Source organism: Nelusetta ayraudi, unplaced genomic scaffold (genome assembly GCF_046127955.1).
Source record: "Nelusetta ayraudi isolate G7.1 ecotype Tasmania unplaced genomic scaffold, CSIRO-AGI_Nayr_v1 ptg000070l, whole genome shotgun sequence".
Taxonomy (NCBI): Eukaryota; Metazoa; Chordata; class Actinopteri; order Tetraodontiformes; family Monacanthidae; genus Nelusetta; species Nelusetta ayraudi.
Genome location: NW_027466120.1, coordinates 1,432,022 through 1,451,325, shown reverse-complemented (window position 1 = coordinate 1,451,325; position 19,304 = coordinate 1,432,022). Strand labels below are relative to the sequence as shown.

Genomic DNA, 19,304 nt, shown 5'->3' with positions numbered 1-19,304 from the left:
CAGTGACTGCTGCAGCCAGAATGAGATTGTTGGAGGAATACATTTGTGAGCGCGTACCACTTCTGTAATGCTGGAGAACACTTTGCACAGGCAGTCACACTATGCTAAAGAAATTAACAAAACAGCCGTTAATTATATATATATATATATGTATATATACATATATATATATATATATATATATATATATATATATATATATATATATATATAAGTATATATATATATATTTCCACCCATATATATATATATATATATATATATATATATATATACATATATATATATATACATATATATGCACATATATTAAAAACTGTAAGACTCTTGCATCAAAATATATGCGCAATCTCTCACAGGCAGAGCTGCTTTATTTCAGTGTATGAAGCGGAGGAACAGGCTTAAAGGAATTGGCTGGCTTTGAAGAGTGAAAACCATCCAAGCGCCCCAGATTTCATAAAAGCTGCATTTGAAACTGTGTGTATGTGTTGGTTTTTTTGATTTGTTTTTTTTTTTTTTTAGAGAGAGAGTGTTGGATGATTCTCAAAGGTTCCCGCTGCTGCAATCACAAGGTTATATATTTTATATTTAACTGTCACTCAGTTTTCACTTTCTGACAGCTGCTATAAATTGGATTCCAGTGGATTTAGCAGCATGAAATGCAGGAATTAACCCCTTGTTCACTTACCCGGAAAATATGTTTATTTGCAGCTCAATCCCAGGTGCAGCACTGAATACATGCATAAATGCATCTAATGGCTTGAAAAGATTCAGTTCACCTTAAAACAGGGAGACAATTAACGCGCAACCTGGTGTCGTCAACAAGCCATGAACTTTATTTCATGCCAGAAAACAAGTGCAGCATCCACATTACAAGTATGTAAATCTTCCATAAAATAAATAAGAAACACATTCTTTCCTCCCCGAGGACTTGGGTTTTTTTCTCCATATACTGTACAAATACCAGTGTTCTACTATAACTACTTACATTTAGCTTTTATTTACGACTGTACACAATCGGACACGACTCTCTTTCTAATCACGCCACAATAAACTGCCTCTGCATAATTTCTCATACTCAAAATATAAACTCTTGCGCGTGCTGCGGCGCCAAACTCATCCGACACGGCACGTGTACAACAATGGCTTCTTAAGATTTTCATTTATTTTTTTTTAAACAACAGCACGGGGGAAGAGGGTTTGGTTACCATTTGCTAACGTGCTGCAGTGCAGCGCTCGGCCTCTCACAACACCGATTAAATCTACATTTAAAAAACGGATCTACAGCAAATATCCTCCCTTCACGTCTAGGTCCACACTCCATAAGTTCTCGTCATTTAAAGTGCAGGAGTGACACACGGATGATTAAAGATCTGGCTCCTGCCCGATTCTCCCAGCAAAAAAAAAAAAAAAAAGGTAGCAGAGCTTAAAGGAGACATGAAGCACAACAGCACAGAGCACAGAGGAGGGGTGCAGGTTCGAGCCTATCACTACTTGTTTTCAACTGCACTAAAGAGTGAGCCATGGGAAAAGTGATGGAGAGATGTCGACTTTTCGTGTGAGTGTGTCGTAGTGGAATCACTGATGAGTTTTCGATTCAAAGAAAACTAGCACTAAGAAATAAGAAACCATGCACATTGTCTTTTTTTTCATTATTAAAAGAGAGGGACTTTTGCGCCAGAGCTGTTAAAAGGAACGTCGGCAGGAGTCCCGATCGCACACAATAATATTGCATTACCTCGATTCTCTCTTTCCGAGGCTAATTTCTTTTTTTTTTTAATTTTTCTCGCCACTGATTGAAGCGCTCCCCCTTTTCAAAACCTCAGGAAAAACCAAGCGACGACAAATCCTGCTCATGCCACGAGGAGAAAGGAGATAACAAATCACAATGAAAAATGAAAAGCTAGCAATTATACAAGAGCCTCTTCCTGCCGCCCCTCGGTGCGCCATCGCGTCAAAAGTTGCTGTCAGTTGTTGTTCATGATCCACCAGGAGGCTGTTGAACAGAAGGGAAACGGGGCCGGGATGATTCAACAAGCTAATGCACAGTAACTGTAAATGATGTGAGGAAATTACATCTGGCAAAAAAAAAAAGTGAAGTGAAGTGGGTTGCTTAAAGTGGACGACACAGTGGAATCCAAGGCCAGTGCTGCTCGCTTAGAGTGATTCGAATCTATCCGACGCAGAGCAGAGAATAAAGAGCCACTGTGAATGGACACCACTTGACGCTCGTGAAGACAAGAGAATTGCAACTTGCAAGAAAATTAGCAAGAAGCCCCAGTAGGACATCTTGTGGCTCATGCCTGTTTATCAAGTATCCACTGTGAGGAGGTTTAGGGAGCTGCTGACATCCTGCAGGGAGTCGGTTTGTTTTGCTGAATAAGCAGCGCAAAACTATGGCATCTACATATCGTCACTTAAAAATGACATTTTACAGAGTCTAATTCAACAGAGTGGATGGTCTGCGTGCTTCTGGTAACGACTTTCCAAAAAACGCCTCATCAATTTATCACTGCCGCCCTGACCTTGAAGGCTGACCTCTACATTAATTGCAGGAGTCAAATAGCAATATTCTGCTCACATCATTGAGATGAAATGGAAAAGACAGAGGTTTTGTGCGTGGCTGTACCTGGGAGGAGCATGGTGGAGACAATCTCTGGCTGCTCCAGCGCGTCGATTATGCAGCGCTGGAAGGTCTTACTGATGGACGACTGCAGGTAGCTGAGCAGAGACACGATGAGGAGGAGGAAGACAAGAGGAGGAGGTTTCAGAGAGAAGTGGGAGCAGCGGTGAAATTCTTTCAAGAAAAAAAAAAAGGAGACAGAACTGGGTTCCTACCTCATCCAGGAGAGACGGTCCTGCCAGAACTCGTACATGATGAAGCACGATCTGTCGGGAAGGTTCTGGACAGAGACGCTGCGGAATAAATAAAATGGGAGCAGAGCGGGTGGGTGGTGGGGGGGTTGACAGAGAGACAGGGGGGGAGGGGGGGGGGGTCACGCATCATTAGCCAGGGCAGAGGGCCAAAAACACCTCGAGGTCGACGGAGGCTGACGGCGGGGGGGAAACGTACTGCAGGTTGTCCAGCTGGCTGCACGTGGCCTCTGTGTAGATCTTGAGATCTTGTTGGAACTGCTCCACATCCGACTCCTTCACTGACATCTGCCTCTGGACCAGCAGAATGTTCTAAAGAAGAAAAGGGTGTAGGCATTTATCAGTTATATTCAATTCAGCACTCTTTTAATCTATCTATCTATCTATCTATCTATCTATCTATCTATCTGTTTATTTAATTATTGCTTTTCCTCCCCACCATCCACACTATGACTTTAAGACTCACCGACTTGTACGTCCCTGCCAGTGTGTCCTCCTTCAGCGGCTCCAGATGTGGACTCTGGAATGGAGAGGGTATAAATACTTCAGTCGACCATCATCGACCGGCACATCAGAACTCTGCGAAAGCACAAAGCCTCGGTGTTGAAGCGAGGCTGCGGCTGTTGTGTCTGCCTCAACCATTTCCTGCGTGGCCTGATATCTAACCTTGAGCTTGGCCTCATCTATAATTAAGCGCTTAAACATTCAAGCAGCAGCTCAGACAACCGGACTGAAGATCTGAGGGCGAAAGAAAAACAAAAAAACGAAAGGATTTTTGTGGCGATGAGGAAAATTGAACCAAACGCGTGTTTCTTCAGAACATCAAAAACAGAAAAATAAATAAAAATAAAATAAAGAAGCAGCTCCTGAACAGCTAATCCACTGTTATTTCTAGAAGTCCATGAAAACAGAAGCACTGCAGTGCCTGCGAAGGGAGACAACTGATGCTTATGTGATATTCAGCATGCAGAGTTCAATGCAGCTTTCTTCTTTTTTTTTTTTTTTGCCGTTGACCTTAACACACCCACACACTTTCTTCAAATCCTTTAGTCTGACATGTAGGATCCAGCACTGCCGGCTGAAGCGAGTACATTACCGCAAACCTTCCCTGCCTTATATATTTATCTGCTGCAGCTCATCTCGCCTCTCATATCACCTGCATCATGAAGAAGAGACCAGCCTCTCCGCTGCAATACAGACATAACATTTGTTTATCCTTTCAGCCCCTTTCGACTTTGCTTTTTTTTGGGGGGAGGGTTTTTCTTAAGAAACACGTCAAAAAACATTTGTGATTTTGTTTTATTTAGACGTCAACTCCTCTTTGTCCTGTGCTGCACACAGCAGCATGCTGAAGGCGAAATACCGAATGTGTTTTGCGCTGACGCTGATCTCTTCAGACATGGTCTCCATTCCCAACAAGGAAATATGACACTGTGGGTTGAATGGGTGTTTTTTTTTACATCGACAACAAAAAGCCACATATGTTTAAGCTCTCCCTGCATGAAAGCAGTGGTAGCGTTTACGTTCCCCTGCTAGAGAGACAACATACTCTGGTGACAAAGAAGTTCATCGAGTAAAAAAAGCTCTGTAGAACCTCTGACAGCTCAGGGTTTGTCAGAAATGCAGCTTGTTGCTGCACAGTGGCAACTGTCTCCAGTCTGAAGATACTAGTTGCATAAAGACCCCACCAAAAAAACTGATGCTGTACAAACCTCACACTCTAGTTTGTCCATGAGTTGCTCCAGCTGGTTGATCTGAGAGCCCCAGTGGTTGTCTGGCTCCACGCTGACCCCTGTAAACACACACACACACACACACACACACACACACACACACACACACACACACACACACACACACACACACACACACACACACACACACACACAAAGTGAGTTTTGGGCAAATATTAAACCCACAGCTAGCTAGAGTCGTAGCTAGCCACCTAAAGTAGTATCTAGCCAGCTAGCCAGCTAGCCAGCTACTACTTCAGGTGCAATGCAAACGCACCTGTGGTGAGCATGCCAGAGTAAGGGTCAGTGGGGGAGAGACACATGTTCTTCTGGATGCGTCTGCCGGGCCGTTTGGCCGCCCGCTGGATGGGCAGGTCCTCCGGCTTCTTCACTATCCTCCTGCCTGTGCAGCCCTGGTCGTGAACTGCCTCCATAGCGCAGTCCAGTGAGGACTGCAGGGACTGCAGCTGGGTGGAGGTCTCCCTCAGCAAGAATCGCGTCACAAACTGGCCCAGCACTGAAGAACCCTGGTACTCCTGAGTGACAGAGAGACACAGTAACGTTGTTAAAACACATTGTTCAAATGAATTTTTGCAAAAAAGGCTAGAATCTGAAAGATGCATTTAAAAATAGAAACACACAAAAAAATGGTAAGACAAATTCCACAACATTGTGAAGTTACAAAAAACATAATAAACACTTTTACATTCTTGACTGTACACGAGCGTACACGACAATGTTCCAGTTGCAGGGGAGTCGTTTGCACTCTCAGACTGACTCTCTGATCTTAAGGTTTATCCAGCAAAAGCTGCTGGATAAACTCAGCTCACTCAGTTCCCACTCAGAATAGAAATATCTATATTTACAGCCACACGGTGTGAACGTGACGAGGAGATTATCGAACGGATGATTTACGACAGCCTCGAGTGGACCAACGGCTCTCTGGGAGCGATATGATTCACTGCACTCTGCCGCCTTTTTGTTCGATTCATTTTGTTTTAATTCTGAAAACTTTCACTCTCACCACCCTGCCTGCAGGTGCAGAGAAATAGAGTCAAGGAGAGAGCAGCGGGCCAACGTTATAATAAATAGCCAGCAGCTCGCTGGAGCATCTCAGTGCGTCTGCGTGCTGTTTTCTGGGCTGCAGCTGCATGAGTCACGAAGTCCGGTGCCTCCCTCCACTTCTCAGTTTCTCTCAAGGCACGAGAACAAACAAGATACTTCTTAATGACGTGGAGAAAGCGATTCTAATCTTGCAATTTCAATCTTTGATTTGATTTGCTTTGATTTGATTTGTCTCAAACAAGCACAAATAATACAGCTAATATGTGCCACAAAACAAACAAACAATCAAACAAACAAACAAAAAATAAAGTGCAAGTTCGAGAAGGAGCTGAAAGAAGCAAAGCTTATGATAATCACCCCCCCGCCCCCCTTACATTGTTATTTAAGCACATACATATCAATGAATGAATAAAATCAACACATTTAAAACATTTTATCTTTAATGTAAATTAGAGCGCTGCTAGTAAACAAACAAAATTAAATAAAAATCAAGAGAAATCAAGAATCTTATAATTTGCTTACTAGACAGAATGGGAATGTTGTGTTTTTCTCTCCCCCTAGATACCACATGGGGGTCCAGGTGGTGTTTGCACATTGACCTGAGACCCATTAAAGCACCTGGGTGAAGGGGGGATTTATTAAACACTCTGATCCCAGGGAAGCCAAGAGAGGCGCTTCCTCTTCGGGGGAGGTGGGGGGGGGGGCACATAAAGCATTCCGAGGGGCTAACAGCAACATGAAAGATGCATGAGCTGCAGGGCGGCGCGGGTGATAGCGAGACTGTGGGACAACAGGCACAGGAGGTGCAGGCAGGGGGAAAGTGAAACATCAGCCTGCATCTGCCCTTCGTCACTTCTGGCGACCGGAGCGTGTGCAAGTGTCTCCCTTGCAGTCGAATGCATGATGTCAGAGGAGTGAAAAGGAGAGAAGAGGGAAGGGGAGGAGGGTTGGCAAGAATTTGTTCCTGTCACTCCTCACCCCCTCCTCACTGCACCACCTGCGTCTTTGCGGCACATGCAGGAGACATCAGTCACCAGAAAAACTGCTCTCCAAAAAACTGAACTCTGCTTCTTTTTAAGTGTGTGGTTTTTTTTTTTCTTCTCATCATTATTTATTTCAAGGTCTGACAGTGGACAATGTGTCGGTCCGGACGTGGAGGGAGATCAAACACAGGCGAGGCTGTCGAGCCTTTAATTAAGCCAAAAGTGAAGGTCTTTGCCCGAAAAACAGGATTATCGCCCTGCTGTGTCGGAGCCAGACGGCATCTCACGCCGCTCCGCCCGAGCACACAACAGATTCCCTGACGCTCCAATTAGCATGAGTCACGATCGAAGGCTGAGGATTTTAATGAGCCGCCCCGTCTCATCATCTGGAAACGTGTCCGAGAGGAACGATGTGCAACGGTTCTTTTCTTTCTTTGTCTCTCTGTGTTTTCAGCGGAACAGCCGCCGTCTTCATTACAGCTACTTTACAGCCTCTTTATTTCAGCCTGAGAATCAGACGGGAGGAATGAACAGTCCACATAAAGACGCACAACCTTGGTGAGAATATTCTTAGCTCGTGCTTGAAAGGGATAAAAGACTCAGCGTGGCTGCAAAATGGCCAACGCAGCCGGCAGCGGCGGCGGGAACGGAAATGCCGGAGATGTCGGTGATTTTGTTGTGATTGTTGGGGGTTTTTTTTTTTTGCTCACAAAGAAAAATTACCAACAGAGAGAAGTGAATAATCCATCTTCACGAAACAGCCTGCAGTGAAGTGGAAAGCTGCATGGGAGTAATGCAGCAAATCTGACGGACAGGACGAAGAGTTCAGTTCATCCACTGAACGTGATGGGGGTTTTGCTGCTTTTATCCAAATTAAAACTGCTGTTTCGGAACAAATACAAAGCGCTGTGAGAAACCACTGAGAGGAAGGGAAGTAGAAGGTGAAGGAGGTGGAGGAGGAGGGGGAGGAAAAAGAGGAGGTGGAGGTGGAGGTGAGGAGGAGGAAGCCATCATTACTCACCTCTTTAGTTTTATCCATGGCCTTCAGAATGGCCACGTTCAGTTTCTCCAGAGCCGACAGGACGTTGACGTATTCCCCCAGGTGTGGAGTGAAGTATTCTGGGGGGGGGAGATCCATTTAGCACCATTCAGCACACACGTTGGCGAGAGCAATTTACCACACCAGGGGCAAAAACCAAAAGATCTATTGCAAAAATCTACGAGTGGCCAGTGTTGTTAATCTACGTTAGAGGAGTTTGTCAGTTATCATTGAGAGTGAGCAGCAGTCACCATCGGCTGGTCAGTTAGTGAGAGTAAGAAAGATGGGTTACCTGAGAGTTTGTCGATGTCCAGGTTGCTGAGAGACGGTGAGAGAAAAAACAGAAAAGATCAGGTCCATTCCAGCATCCACAGCTGATAGTGTCTCACCACTCTGGCATTAAAAAGCTTCAACTCTGCACAACACACGTCACAGTCGCCGGGTTTGTTTTCTGTCTAGCGCCACCATCAGGTCCAGATTTTCACTGCGGCAACTTGCGACTCCATGGATGTTCAACGGCAGCGGCAAAATGTTCAGCAGTTGACACTTTTTTTTTTTTCTTTACAGATTTATACGAGAGAAAGTCAGAGTGCAGATGATGGCAATCTCGTCTCTGCTGTGCCTGCTGGAATTTCAGCAACCCCAACAGCCCCCCAGCGTGGCATCTCATTCCCCATTAATCGCTGCTGGGCTGACAGACGCAGCAAGAAGGAAGCGGCTTTTTGGATACCTCCCCCCCCCCCGTATGCACACACATTATTAAAAAAAAAAAAAAAAAAAAAGATGAAAAATCTGCATTCGAGCGACTGACACATTTTACTGCGACGCTGGCTGCACGAGCAAATGATTCCACATATGCAGCACTTCTGCAGCAGGAAGTAGCAACACTCCGGGCTCTCTGTGGAGCAGCGCTACTGACGGGGTAAAAAAGAGAGTGACGGTCTTACTCTGTCCGCTGCCTGCCGATGGAGTAATAAAGCTCCTGCATCTGCTCGTCGCTGAGGATGCCATCGGTGAAGTACGACTGGAACTCCTCCAGGGACAGCTTCCCGTCATCTGAAAGGAGACCAGCCCATAAAAGAAGAAGATGAAGGTGATTCATCACCTGAATGGAGATACTGTCCAGTGTTCACTATGATGAGAGCCTCTTTGTCTTCACAGCGAAGAGTCGAAGCCTCGTTTTTCAACACAACTGGTGCAGCAAAGCATGATCTGATGGTGAAGCCTCCTGACTCACTGAGTCTCCCTTCACTTTTATATAACATTCATATAGAAGCTCCAATCTGAATCTTTTTCGGTGTTATGAGCATTCATAAAGTGTCCATCACATTTTTCAGCTGCCACAATCAAGCAGGACCAATCAGCAAACCAGAAGGTGGCGCTCCACCTACTTTCTCTATTTGTGACTGACTTTTCTGCCAGTGTGCTGCAGCTGAACAGGGGGCAGTGATGCGGAGACATCAAATTGGCTTAGAAAGTGATGGTCGAGGAGTTGCCCAATTGGCTTTAAGGTTTTGCCAATAAGGATGTCAAGCATTCTCGACGGCCGCCTCAGTAGGTTTTATTGAATAAAGCCAAAGGATTTGGAACCAATCCGGCGACTTGTCCGGGGTTTATCCTGCCCTCTATCCTGCCCTCAACCCAAAGACCGCTGGGATCCAGCATCTCTGGAAGCTAAGAACAGGAAAAAAAAGGCAGAAAAGTGACGGAATAGTTTGGAAAAGCAGTCTGAATGGAAACGTCATTTCGATTCCTTTGGTATGTCTGGTACACGTGGAGAAATTGACAAAAAAAAACTCAACCAATTCCCTATACTCAATTAATTCCCTATATAAATAACTGCGCCATCAAAACACCGCTCCTAAAGACGAATCTTCGGACTCGCTGCTCACACACTATGCAGCAGAGTGATGTCACCTGCGTCTCTGAGACCTTTGGAGACGCAGCCAAGAAGATTCCCGCCAGGCACCAGGGACCCAGCCTGCCCGCCCGTCAGGCCCGATCCAACAGCAAATCACATCAGCTGTTAGTTCGAAAGGAACTCTGCTGGCAAAGCGCCCTGTGCGGCAAACACAGCCTGGAAGCCGAGGCTGCAGGCAGTGGCAGGACTCTTCATTACTGTTGTTCTAAGACTTTCCTCCGTTAATGTATTTTCCCCACGACGTGCAAGTAAACACAATCTGCTGCAGCCACGCCAGGCATCCTGCAGCCTCTCCCATCAGAGCTTCTGTGCTATGTGGGTTCACACCAGAGTTTTCAGCACCGCTCAGATGGCAAAACACACGTGTTCCACCTCTTACTAACAAGACACTGTGTGACTCATATTGCAAAACCGTTTGAAATGTGGATATTTTTTTTATTTTATTTTTTTTTTTTTTGCTGGATCTCATCTAATGAATTTGCAGGTGCCACCTAAAGGGGGTGAAGATGAGGTTATGTGTTCAATTGCATAATAAATGAGGACCAACATGGCAACAGAAGAGATGCTGCTTTAATTGGCTGCACACTTTCTGAGTTAAAAGTGCAGCTGCAAAAGCGTTTCCTCCTCAGCCGGAGCTCCTGTCTTTCCAGGAACACTTCCTCTCGGGGCAAACCTGATGCTAAAATAGGGATGCCGTACAAATAATTCATGCCCACCAGAGTCTTTAGGGGAGGCAATAGAAGGCAATGATAGCTCAAGAACAACTGGAGCAGCAACTATAAGGTCGTTCTGGTTTTAAACGATTTTATTATGTGATCAAACATGAAATAAATCCAGAAAGAAATCTTGATGGTGAATTAATCACAACCTTCTTCGGACTGGACTGGTGGACATGCGGTACCGTATGTGTGGCAGGTTGTGATTCTCCTCACTTGCCAAACACCGCCTCAGTGAGCTGAATGGACCATTATCGCAGCTGATTTATTACGTGGGTTCTCATACAGTCTCGAGCATCCCGAAGACAATTAAACCTGATTGGTTAATAGACGGATAAAAAAGTTAATGAGTGCTGACGCGATGTTGGTGCATTGCGTCAAATGATCAAATCTCAACGTGTTGTTTTATAATGTGCAGAAACTCATCCAGGGTTATTGTTTAAGTTGTGGGGTTTGCGATTCTAACCAAGCTGGCGCTAACAAGTAGCGCGTGACTTATTTTTGGTATTTTCTGAGTACGCCGAGGACCGCTGTGGTGCCTGTAACTGACAGTTTTCCACTGAGCAGCAGCAGCAGCAACAGCCAGGCGTGCGCTAACTGTTCCGTCGGCAACTGTTTGCGTGAACATTGAGGCGAGCAAGAGGAGGGTGCACGCATCCTAGCTTGGTTTCTCCAGGACTTAACCATGGCAGGGGCAGCGTCGGTCGATATTAGTCGCCAAGAACAAGTCAGAAGAAAGTTGCTCTCGAGGATGGCGTGGGAGCGTCGGTGGCGCGAGAGCAGCAGGCGAAGTTCTTGCACTCGAATGGAAACGAGCTGCGGACGTGGGCGGATCATTAGCCCACTGACTGCGGAGAAGATTTCTAAAGGGACAGCAGTGGCTAAAAACAAACAACAAGTGGGTCAGTGGGATGCTAGCACGCTAGCACACTGTTCGAGAGCTGTTACCTCACTGTTAGCACACTGTTAGAGGCAGCTGACCACCAAAGCTAGCATAGCGCTGTCTTTGTTCGAAACATAGATCTAAACAAAGGGTGAACTGTTCAATAGAAGCAGTGACATCCGAGTGCGGAAACTGGTGTTCAGGTCGTGCAGTGTAATGACTGCAGTTGCTAAATCCCACTGAAGTGCTGATGAATGTGCAAGCGGTGCAGAAACGCAGGTCGAGGAAAACGAAGGGAAGGCATTGTTAATTATAAAGTGCCAGAAGCGAATCACAGCAGAGGCGCTCATGGATAAAAAAAGACTTTCAGCAACAAAAAAAGAATATTGAAGAAATGCTAAACTGAAGAGAACAGGCGAGCCGGTGGTTCTGCTGGATGACAGAGGACGGCTGATGGGGGAATGTGAAAGTGGAGTGAAATGGGATTTTTTTTTTTGACAAGTTTAAATCGGTGTGTAATGAAAGAGGAAATATGACAGATTTGGTGCGTTTTTCCAAAGCCAAAGATGGTGCAAAAACATGAAATACAGTGCTAAAACCAATGTGTTACAGGGTGTCGGGAACTTTGTCGGTGATGTGAACTTGTTGGACCCGCTGTCGACCTCCCACCTGATTGATCAAAGCAGTGCTGCCAGCGAGCCGTAGACTGGCGACAGCTTGTCAGGAGAGGAAATGAATGTATTTCCAACTGCACTGAGGTTGTGGAAGCAGTCGCACTTCAAAGATTGGTCGATGGTCCATCTGGCTTTGAGCTCGCTCGACTGCTCTCCTTGGTAGAAAATAAATAACCGGGTTTTTGGGGGAGCAGGCTGGACAGCTGTAGCAGAAAAAGAAAAGCTTTGAACTGGATACTGAACCGTATTGCAACAGTGCATTATTATTTTGGTTGTATAAATGGGAAAAGATGTCATTGTTTCTCATATATCCAGTTCAGGTTGTATGCTGTGAAAGCGTCAGTAAAAGCAATGAGACTATACTGATGACCGCTTGTCTATTGTCTGATTGTTTCAAAGAGAGAAGAAATGATTGATTCTGTCCAGGGAGGGAAGAATAGACTTGATAAGAACTAAAAGAAGATGCAACGTGGGCTTGATTATTTTCAGCCAATCTCCTGTGACACTGATCCGGGCCCGGCAGAGCAGATATCACACAACACGAGTCTCTTGGCGGAGCTCAGTGTGCGCCAGCATGATGTAACATCAGCTTCTTCTTCTTCTTCTTCGCGCCACTGGTGCTTGAAGGAATTTTTTTTTTCGTACCCTTACAAAAAAATGTTCCCGGCACACAACAGTGGAGAGGAACAGAGTGTAGCAGCCCTGATTGTGTTGCGAATACACAAAGCTCCAGAAGCTTCTTCACAGCAGCAGCCCACTGCTGATTAGTGGGAGGTGGCTCCCTATCGGCCGCACGGCTCGGTGAGTTTGTAAAGAAGGGGAACGCGGCTGCAGAGTCGAGATTAGCGCCGAGAACACAAGACGGAGTCCTCCTCCAAGCCTTCATACATCCTACTTTTACAGAGAGAAGAAAACGAAAAACCTGAGGCCCACACAGGAAGTGGACTGACTGAAATATACACAGGAATTCAAAATAAGCCCTGTGAGTTAATGATAATCAGGAGGGACGCTTGTTCAAGTCAAGTGCGTGACGACGGGGAAGACAGAAGAGCCGAAAATCGATGAAAGTGAAGATCAAAGAGCGTCAGGGAGCAGATGAGGATAAAGAGGCGGCCCTTTAAAAAAGAAATGATGCAGGGAAACTGTTCGCACTGCAGGGCGTGCAAACATCACGAGGCAACCTGCCGAGAGGCAGCTGCCGGCTCAGTGTAGCACAGGACTCCGAGCAAGTTCCCACTGCAGATCTGACGCACGGAATGGAAGACAGGAAGTTGAAGGATGTTCTCTCGGCCGTTTCTTGAGATGGTTTTATATTCAGAGGCCCGTCAGCCAGATGAAACCAGCTGCACGGCACCGCTCACGTCAGCTGGCACAACCTTTCCACAGGCTGTTCGAGAGGAAGGTCAAAATCTGTGGATGGCAGCCATGACGGTGCCTACCCTCCCTTAAAATAACAGCACCTGAGGAATTCCATGATCTGAGTCCAGTTGCCTTCATAGCTACAGAACACTTGATCCAGAAGCACTTTGCTTAATGTGCAGGGCAGCGATGTTGAAGACGCACAGCTGAGTCTGATAGTTTGCAAATCTCTGTTGAATAAATCAGGCGAGACAGAAAACACCATAGTAGATATAGATATAGATCTTTCATTTTTCATTTGTCAATTATGTACATATATACTGAATATATATATGTATTTTTTTTTATTATTTTTTTGTCATTTGTAAGTTTCAGAAGGTTCCGATCGGTTTGGGCGAGAAGTGCAGCATCCCAAACAATCCAGAGTGAAGTGGTGGCATCACGTGCTACCTTTGCTGCTATTCTTATGCAAGCCGTTAGAGAATCGAGGAGAGTCTCCGCGCATTAATCACCCGGCCGGCATCTCATTTCGCATTCCGCTAAAAGGAGACACGGGCGCATGAATAAAAAATGAAAAGGCAGCGTAAACATCTTCCCGCACGTCAACGGCGAGCTTCCGCAGCGGCCGCACGTGCTGCGTGTTTTCCCCGTGGAAATTTGGGGAAATGTTTTTGCTTTGATGCAGCTTGAAGGGTTTATTAAACTGTAACTTTGTAGCGTATTAGTTAAATGTAACAGCCACATGGGGAGGGTGCTTTAAAAACACACATTAGCGGCAAATCTCCCACGATTTTAAGAAAATCTGAGAAAAACTGCAAGAATTTTCTAATCAGTGCAAAAAAAATAAAAGACTGTATTCTGCAAATTTCCAAACTGAGTCTTGTCACACATTAAAATCTGACTTTCCACCGTCCGATTTGTCCAATACGTCTTCTCTCCTACTGTCACCTCCGTTATAACCTTGCTGAGCGTGTTTACTGAGCCCACAGGTCAGTCTTTTGTGGCTGCACTCAAGCCGGTCACTGGGTTCAGCCGCTCGCAGCCGAGCTGAATTGATCCTGCTTGACCCGCCTAAGGACGGCGAGACAACAAGCTGCGGAGCAGTCGGAGCCGCTCGTCTCGGCTGAATCCTTTAATGTCAGCAGCAGCTCCTTCAAAGGCTCTTTTTTTTTTTTAAATTAGCCTTGTAATCTTAGCGGCGACACGTTGTGCTTACTCACCGTTCTTGTCTGCCCGGCGGAATATCTGCAACGAGAGAGGAAGGTTACGGTGTTAGGCTGTAATGAGGAAAGGCAGAAAGTGGACAAAAGAAATTCAATTGCTTGGTTTTTCTATCCATTAGATCCATTTTCAAAGCTCGCTTCCTCCCTGCACTCCTGGTTGCGGGGCTCTGCTGGATCCTATCCCAGAGCTGTCAGTTCATCACAGGGCCACAGAAACAAACAAAGACAAATGACCATTCACTCTCACACACACACCTACTGCTAGGTTTTCATTCATCTACTTATCCATTCATTTATTTCATGAATTAATTCATTAATCGTTTCAAAGCTATATTTTGCTGGCTTTATACAACTATACCACAGCAACATTCTAACTGCAGCCAACTGCAGTTGAACTGCTGTAACTGGATCGGACTTTTTGATTGATTTTCTTCTCATTTGCGTGTTAACAGCACAACTCTGTTGTTGCTGTTGTTTTCAAATCAGATACAGGACACTTTCATGTGTGGTCTTGACATGAATCTAATCGAATGATTTGCAATTCAACTTCAGTCTGAACGGTCTTGTACAAACGTCATAATCCTGCACACTGGGAAGATCAAATAATGGGATTGAGGAAATGAATACGACAGAAAAGGAAAAAGAAGTCATGTTATTAGTATTAGTATCTGGTGATAATTTTGTTCATAAATTTGATGGCACGTCCTCGGGGTCGTAGACTGAACACCTGCTTTCAAAGTCCGAGGTGACGTCTGTGATATAGCAGCTCTTCCCTGGCTGTCGAATGGCCACGTGAAGGCCGATGGTCCGGGGTCAAAGCGACAGGTTGATTAAGAGCATCATGGAGCCCTGGAGCGAGACCCTCACATCCAGTTATCACCTTTATAGCCTTCCACTGGAGTGTGAAGGAACGGAAATATCTCATTTTTCACCGGCAGCCTTTCACTGACCAAGACAGATACGGATCGTGGCAGAAACCAATACTGGGGAAAGTGATCTGAAATGGGCCACGTGGACAGAGTGCATGGGGAAAAGAAGAGACTTTTCTTGAAGGTTGAAATGACAGCACACTAAAGAGTGTAATGTAATATTCCAGATTAGACTTCTGTATGCAACTGATTTCACTGCACAACAACTAAAGGGACCTACTGCCATAAAATTGAAGAAAAAAAAATATTTTATATGTGTTTTTGTTGAATAAAGTCACTTCAAATAAGTAACTTCTGTTTTCATTTGCAAATAATAACCATTTATATTTACATAAAGAGCAGACACTTTGTTCTGCTCAGGGTTTGGTGACTTTACCCTGATATCATTGCTGGTATAAAAGATGTGAGATATAGTAGGAGATCAGAAAACAGGGATTAGCACTAAAATACCCTCTCCCAAATGGAATTTTCAGATACGTTTGAAAGTTATAAATTGGAAGTAACAACACACAAAAACCTTGCAAGGCATAATTAAAAATATAGGTATCAATCGTTTACAATATGATTTCATGCCACTAGATGCCAATAACGCTTACACAGTGTACCTTTAAATATAATGATTGTAGACTGATTTCTTCTTCAACGTGAGCCCAAGTAGCAAAAAGGTTTTTCTAGTCTCACATCAGTTAGGACCAACGTGCACGATATGCAGATAAAAACAAAGCAAAAACCACCAAACTAAAAATGAAAAAATTAAGATTACTAACGTCTCAAACTCAAGATGACTTTTCACATTAAGATGACAATGTTTAAAGAGAAGATGTTTTCACTTGGGAACCTCAGTGCGACAGCCTGCAGGTCTTTGTCCTTACGCCATAATTCCACTCTATTAAGTCATCCCAATACATTTGCATTTGCAGTGTCTACAAAACAAGCCAATTTTAAAAGCTGCAAGATGCTACGTTTGCCCAAATTATCACACAGCGTGAAGTCACGTTGCAATCAGACGAACCCTCTGCGGTGAAATAAAAACAGAACTCTGCAAATGAGCGCTCTGTTGCGGATCACCTGGCTGCGGGCGCGAGCGTAAAAACCTGTGGGCGCTGCCTTATTTTCTGGTCAAACCCCCATTAACCTGCAGAAGTGCCGTTGTAAGCGTCCTGTCTTAAGAAACATCCAGCGGAGGCAGCAGGGGAGCCGCTCTGTATAAACGAGGGAGACAAAGCGAGGGCAATAACCCGGGGCCTCGGGAGATCCTGAACATTTACTGCTCTTTACTCCTCCTGCGTGCAGTCAAGTGGGAGGTCGGGGGGAGTCGACCGAACTGCTGTCACGCCACAGCCAATCAGGATGCTCTGAGAGCAAGGGGGTTGCTAATATCTACCTAATGTGCCACGCTGAGTCCTAATGCACGCAATAGAAGTGCAGCGGCAAGGGGGAGTCTAACTGGCAACCGCTGAACATGTAGCAAACACCTCCCATCAGCAAATTACCTCTAGCGCAGCTGCAGAACGCTTGCAGGGCTGTGATAGTGCGCCGCCTTTAAAATCGTGCAGTAGGTCTTTTAAATAAACGTATGAATGGAGAAGCAGATTTTAAACCTGGAGCGATTAGGCCTCACCAGGCGAAAGGAAAAGTCAATAATCACGATAATCGAAAGGTCCCAAATGACGCAAAACTCGAAATTCATTCAGTAACAGACCTCCTAATGTGACCGTGCACTAACTGATACACACCCAGCAAGTTCATCTGCAGTCATTTCATTGAAGGTCAGGCATCGGACTGAAATCGACAAAAACAAAACAAGTGCCAGACCATATTCCTCACTCCAGTCACCACAGACTCCATAGCCAGCAGCTCTTCGTGAGTCACTGTGATAGGTTCAGTCTGAAGCCGGGAAAAAAAAAGGAAGGAATAACTGGCCAGTTTGGAGGTTTTGCAGGCAGGGAAGGACTGCCGACATTCAACCCTAATTGCATTGAAACCAAAAGTGCACTTTGCTGCAGTCTGATGTTCCTGCGGCCGGCCAATAATCTGCATCTCGCAGCGGGCTGCCAGGAAGTCTGGGGGAGCTGGGAGGACGGATGACGCTGCTTGTGTAAACTGGTGTCGTCAGAAGGCTGAGAGGGAGGGTAGTGGGGAGAGGGAGAGGTGCTGCGGGGGATCCAGGGGCCAAAATGACTCATTTCAATTTACTAAATTATATTTTGCCCTCGCAGCAGCAGCAACAGCAGCAGCAGCAGCAGTAGCAGCAGCAGCAGCAGCGTTGAGGCATTTGGTCGGCAGGGATGGATGGATGGATGGATGGATGGATGGATGGATGGATGGATGGATGAGTCGGCCGCTGACGAGGTCAGAGGGACTTCTGCAGGTTTCTATCTCGGCCTCGCCGCATCCGGCAAACAGCACAATGGACTCATTCAGTTCCCTCGCTGTTTTTTTTTCTTTCTCTTGCTGTGTGCAGCTGTGAGGCGAGGAAGCTCATTAAAAAAAAATCAACTATCTTCAGAACTCTTTTGATTAATAGATGCTCTGCATATCTCCACCAGCAGGGTGAAGCCAATGTCATGAGGGGGAGAGGCACATCCGTGATGCATTACAGCACGTGCGTGGGGGACGAGGAGGAGGAGATGGAGGAGGAGGAGGAGGAGGAGGAAGAGGGGGAGTACTGTGCGTGAGATCGTGCATGCGTCCCTCATTTCTTATTCACGCGCTGATGGACATGCACTCACCTTTCTTACGTAATGGGGCTGCTGCTGCTGCTGCTGCTGCTGCTGCTGCTGCTCGATGTGAATGGGACGCAGGCAGGCGCGCCGTTCACACAGTGAAGGACGCACTTCCAACACGCATCGATGGCAGTTAAGCCGCCTAATAACAATAATAATAATAATAATAATAATAATAATAATAATAATAATAATAATAATAATAATAATAATGATGATGATAAACAACGATGCCTGGGGAAGAACGTGTTGGTAATGTCACCAGTGGGGCTGAACTGGAGCCAGTCGAGTGAAGTGATGTTGTCCTGTACTCACATCCTGGACGAGAGAGAAGCCCTGGTTGTGGTTGCGGTCGAGCTCCTGCTGCCTCCTCAGGTGCTCGTGCTTGGCGGACTGCAGGCACATGGTGATCATCTCCGTACAGGCCAACATCTCGATCCCTCCGCTGCGGTTTGTGGCTCCTTAAGGTGAAGACGTGAACGCTGCTGCTGCTTCAGATGCTCTGAGAGCCGATGGTGTCCCGGTGACGATGACGCTCCTCTCTCTCCGTCTCGTTCCCTCTCTGCCTCCCCGCTTCCCGCACGCACGCACGCACGCCCCGTCCACGCGATGACAGCAGTGCCAAACTCCGCCTCCGCGCCCTGGTCGACTGATTGCTGCGGGTGTGCGCCATCCGGTGGCAAGAATTGAGAAATGACTCAATTAGAGTGGAAGTGAGTGAGACGTGCAAAATAATAACATTTAAAGAGAGAGAGAGAGAGAGAGAGAGAGAGAGAGAGAGAGAGAGAGAGAGAGAGAGAGAGAGAGAGAGCAGAACCACGGTTTACTTCTCATCTAGGCGTTAATATGTGATGTGGTCTGATTGGTTCATTAGAAACTATGGACTGGGTTTGACAGTTGAGCGAGTACCAGAGTGATACACAGGAAGTTTAATCAGCAGGCTGTGCCTCGTTTAAACTGAAGCCCATTTCAAAGGTTTGTAGTTTATAACAAATGCTTCAATATTCTGTGGAAAAACGTTTAAAATGACAGAAACTGTCAGACACACACATCAGTTTGTTTAAACTACACATTACAGAGGGATTAAATATGAATGAAATGAAAACTATCACAACTTTAATATAGAAATTCATTTTTTTTAGGCTCCACTGGGCAATAGTTTATTTTGGTGCAAATCTT

General features: G+C 45.7%; 1 protein-coding gene across 1 annotated transcript; it reads right to left on the bottom strand.

Annotated features, from left to right (window-relative positions):
* Positions 1-813: 813 nt before the first annotated feature.
* Positions 814-18,833, bottom strand: LOC142898765 (N-terminal EF-hand calcium-binding protein 1-like). The gene is made up of 12 exons (XM_076041959.1): positions 18,441-18,833; positions 14,468-14,492; positions 8,642-8,750; positions 7,987-8,012; positions 7,677-7,774; positions 4,885-5,143; positions 4,587-4,666; positions 3,341-3,394; positions 3,074-3,186; positions 2,839-2,916; positions 2,630-2,721; positions 814-1,996 (listed from the first exon to the last, which is right to left on the bottom strand). Exons 1-12 carry the CDS (start codon positions 18,555-18,557, stop codon positions 1,968-1,970), a joined length of 1,080 nt encoding a protein of 359 aa, XP_075898074.1. The 5' UTR covers positions 18,558-18,833; the 3' UTR covers positions 814-1,967.
* Positions 18,834-19,304: the final 471 nt, after the last annotated feature.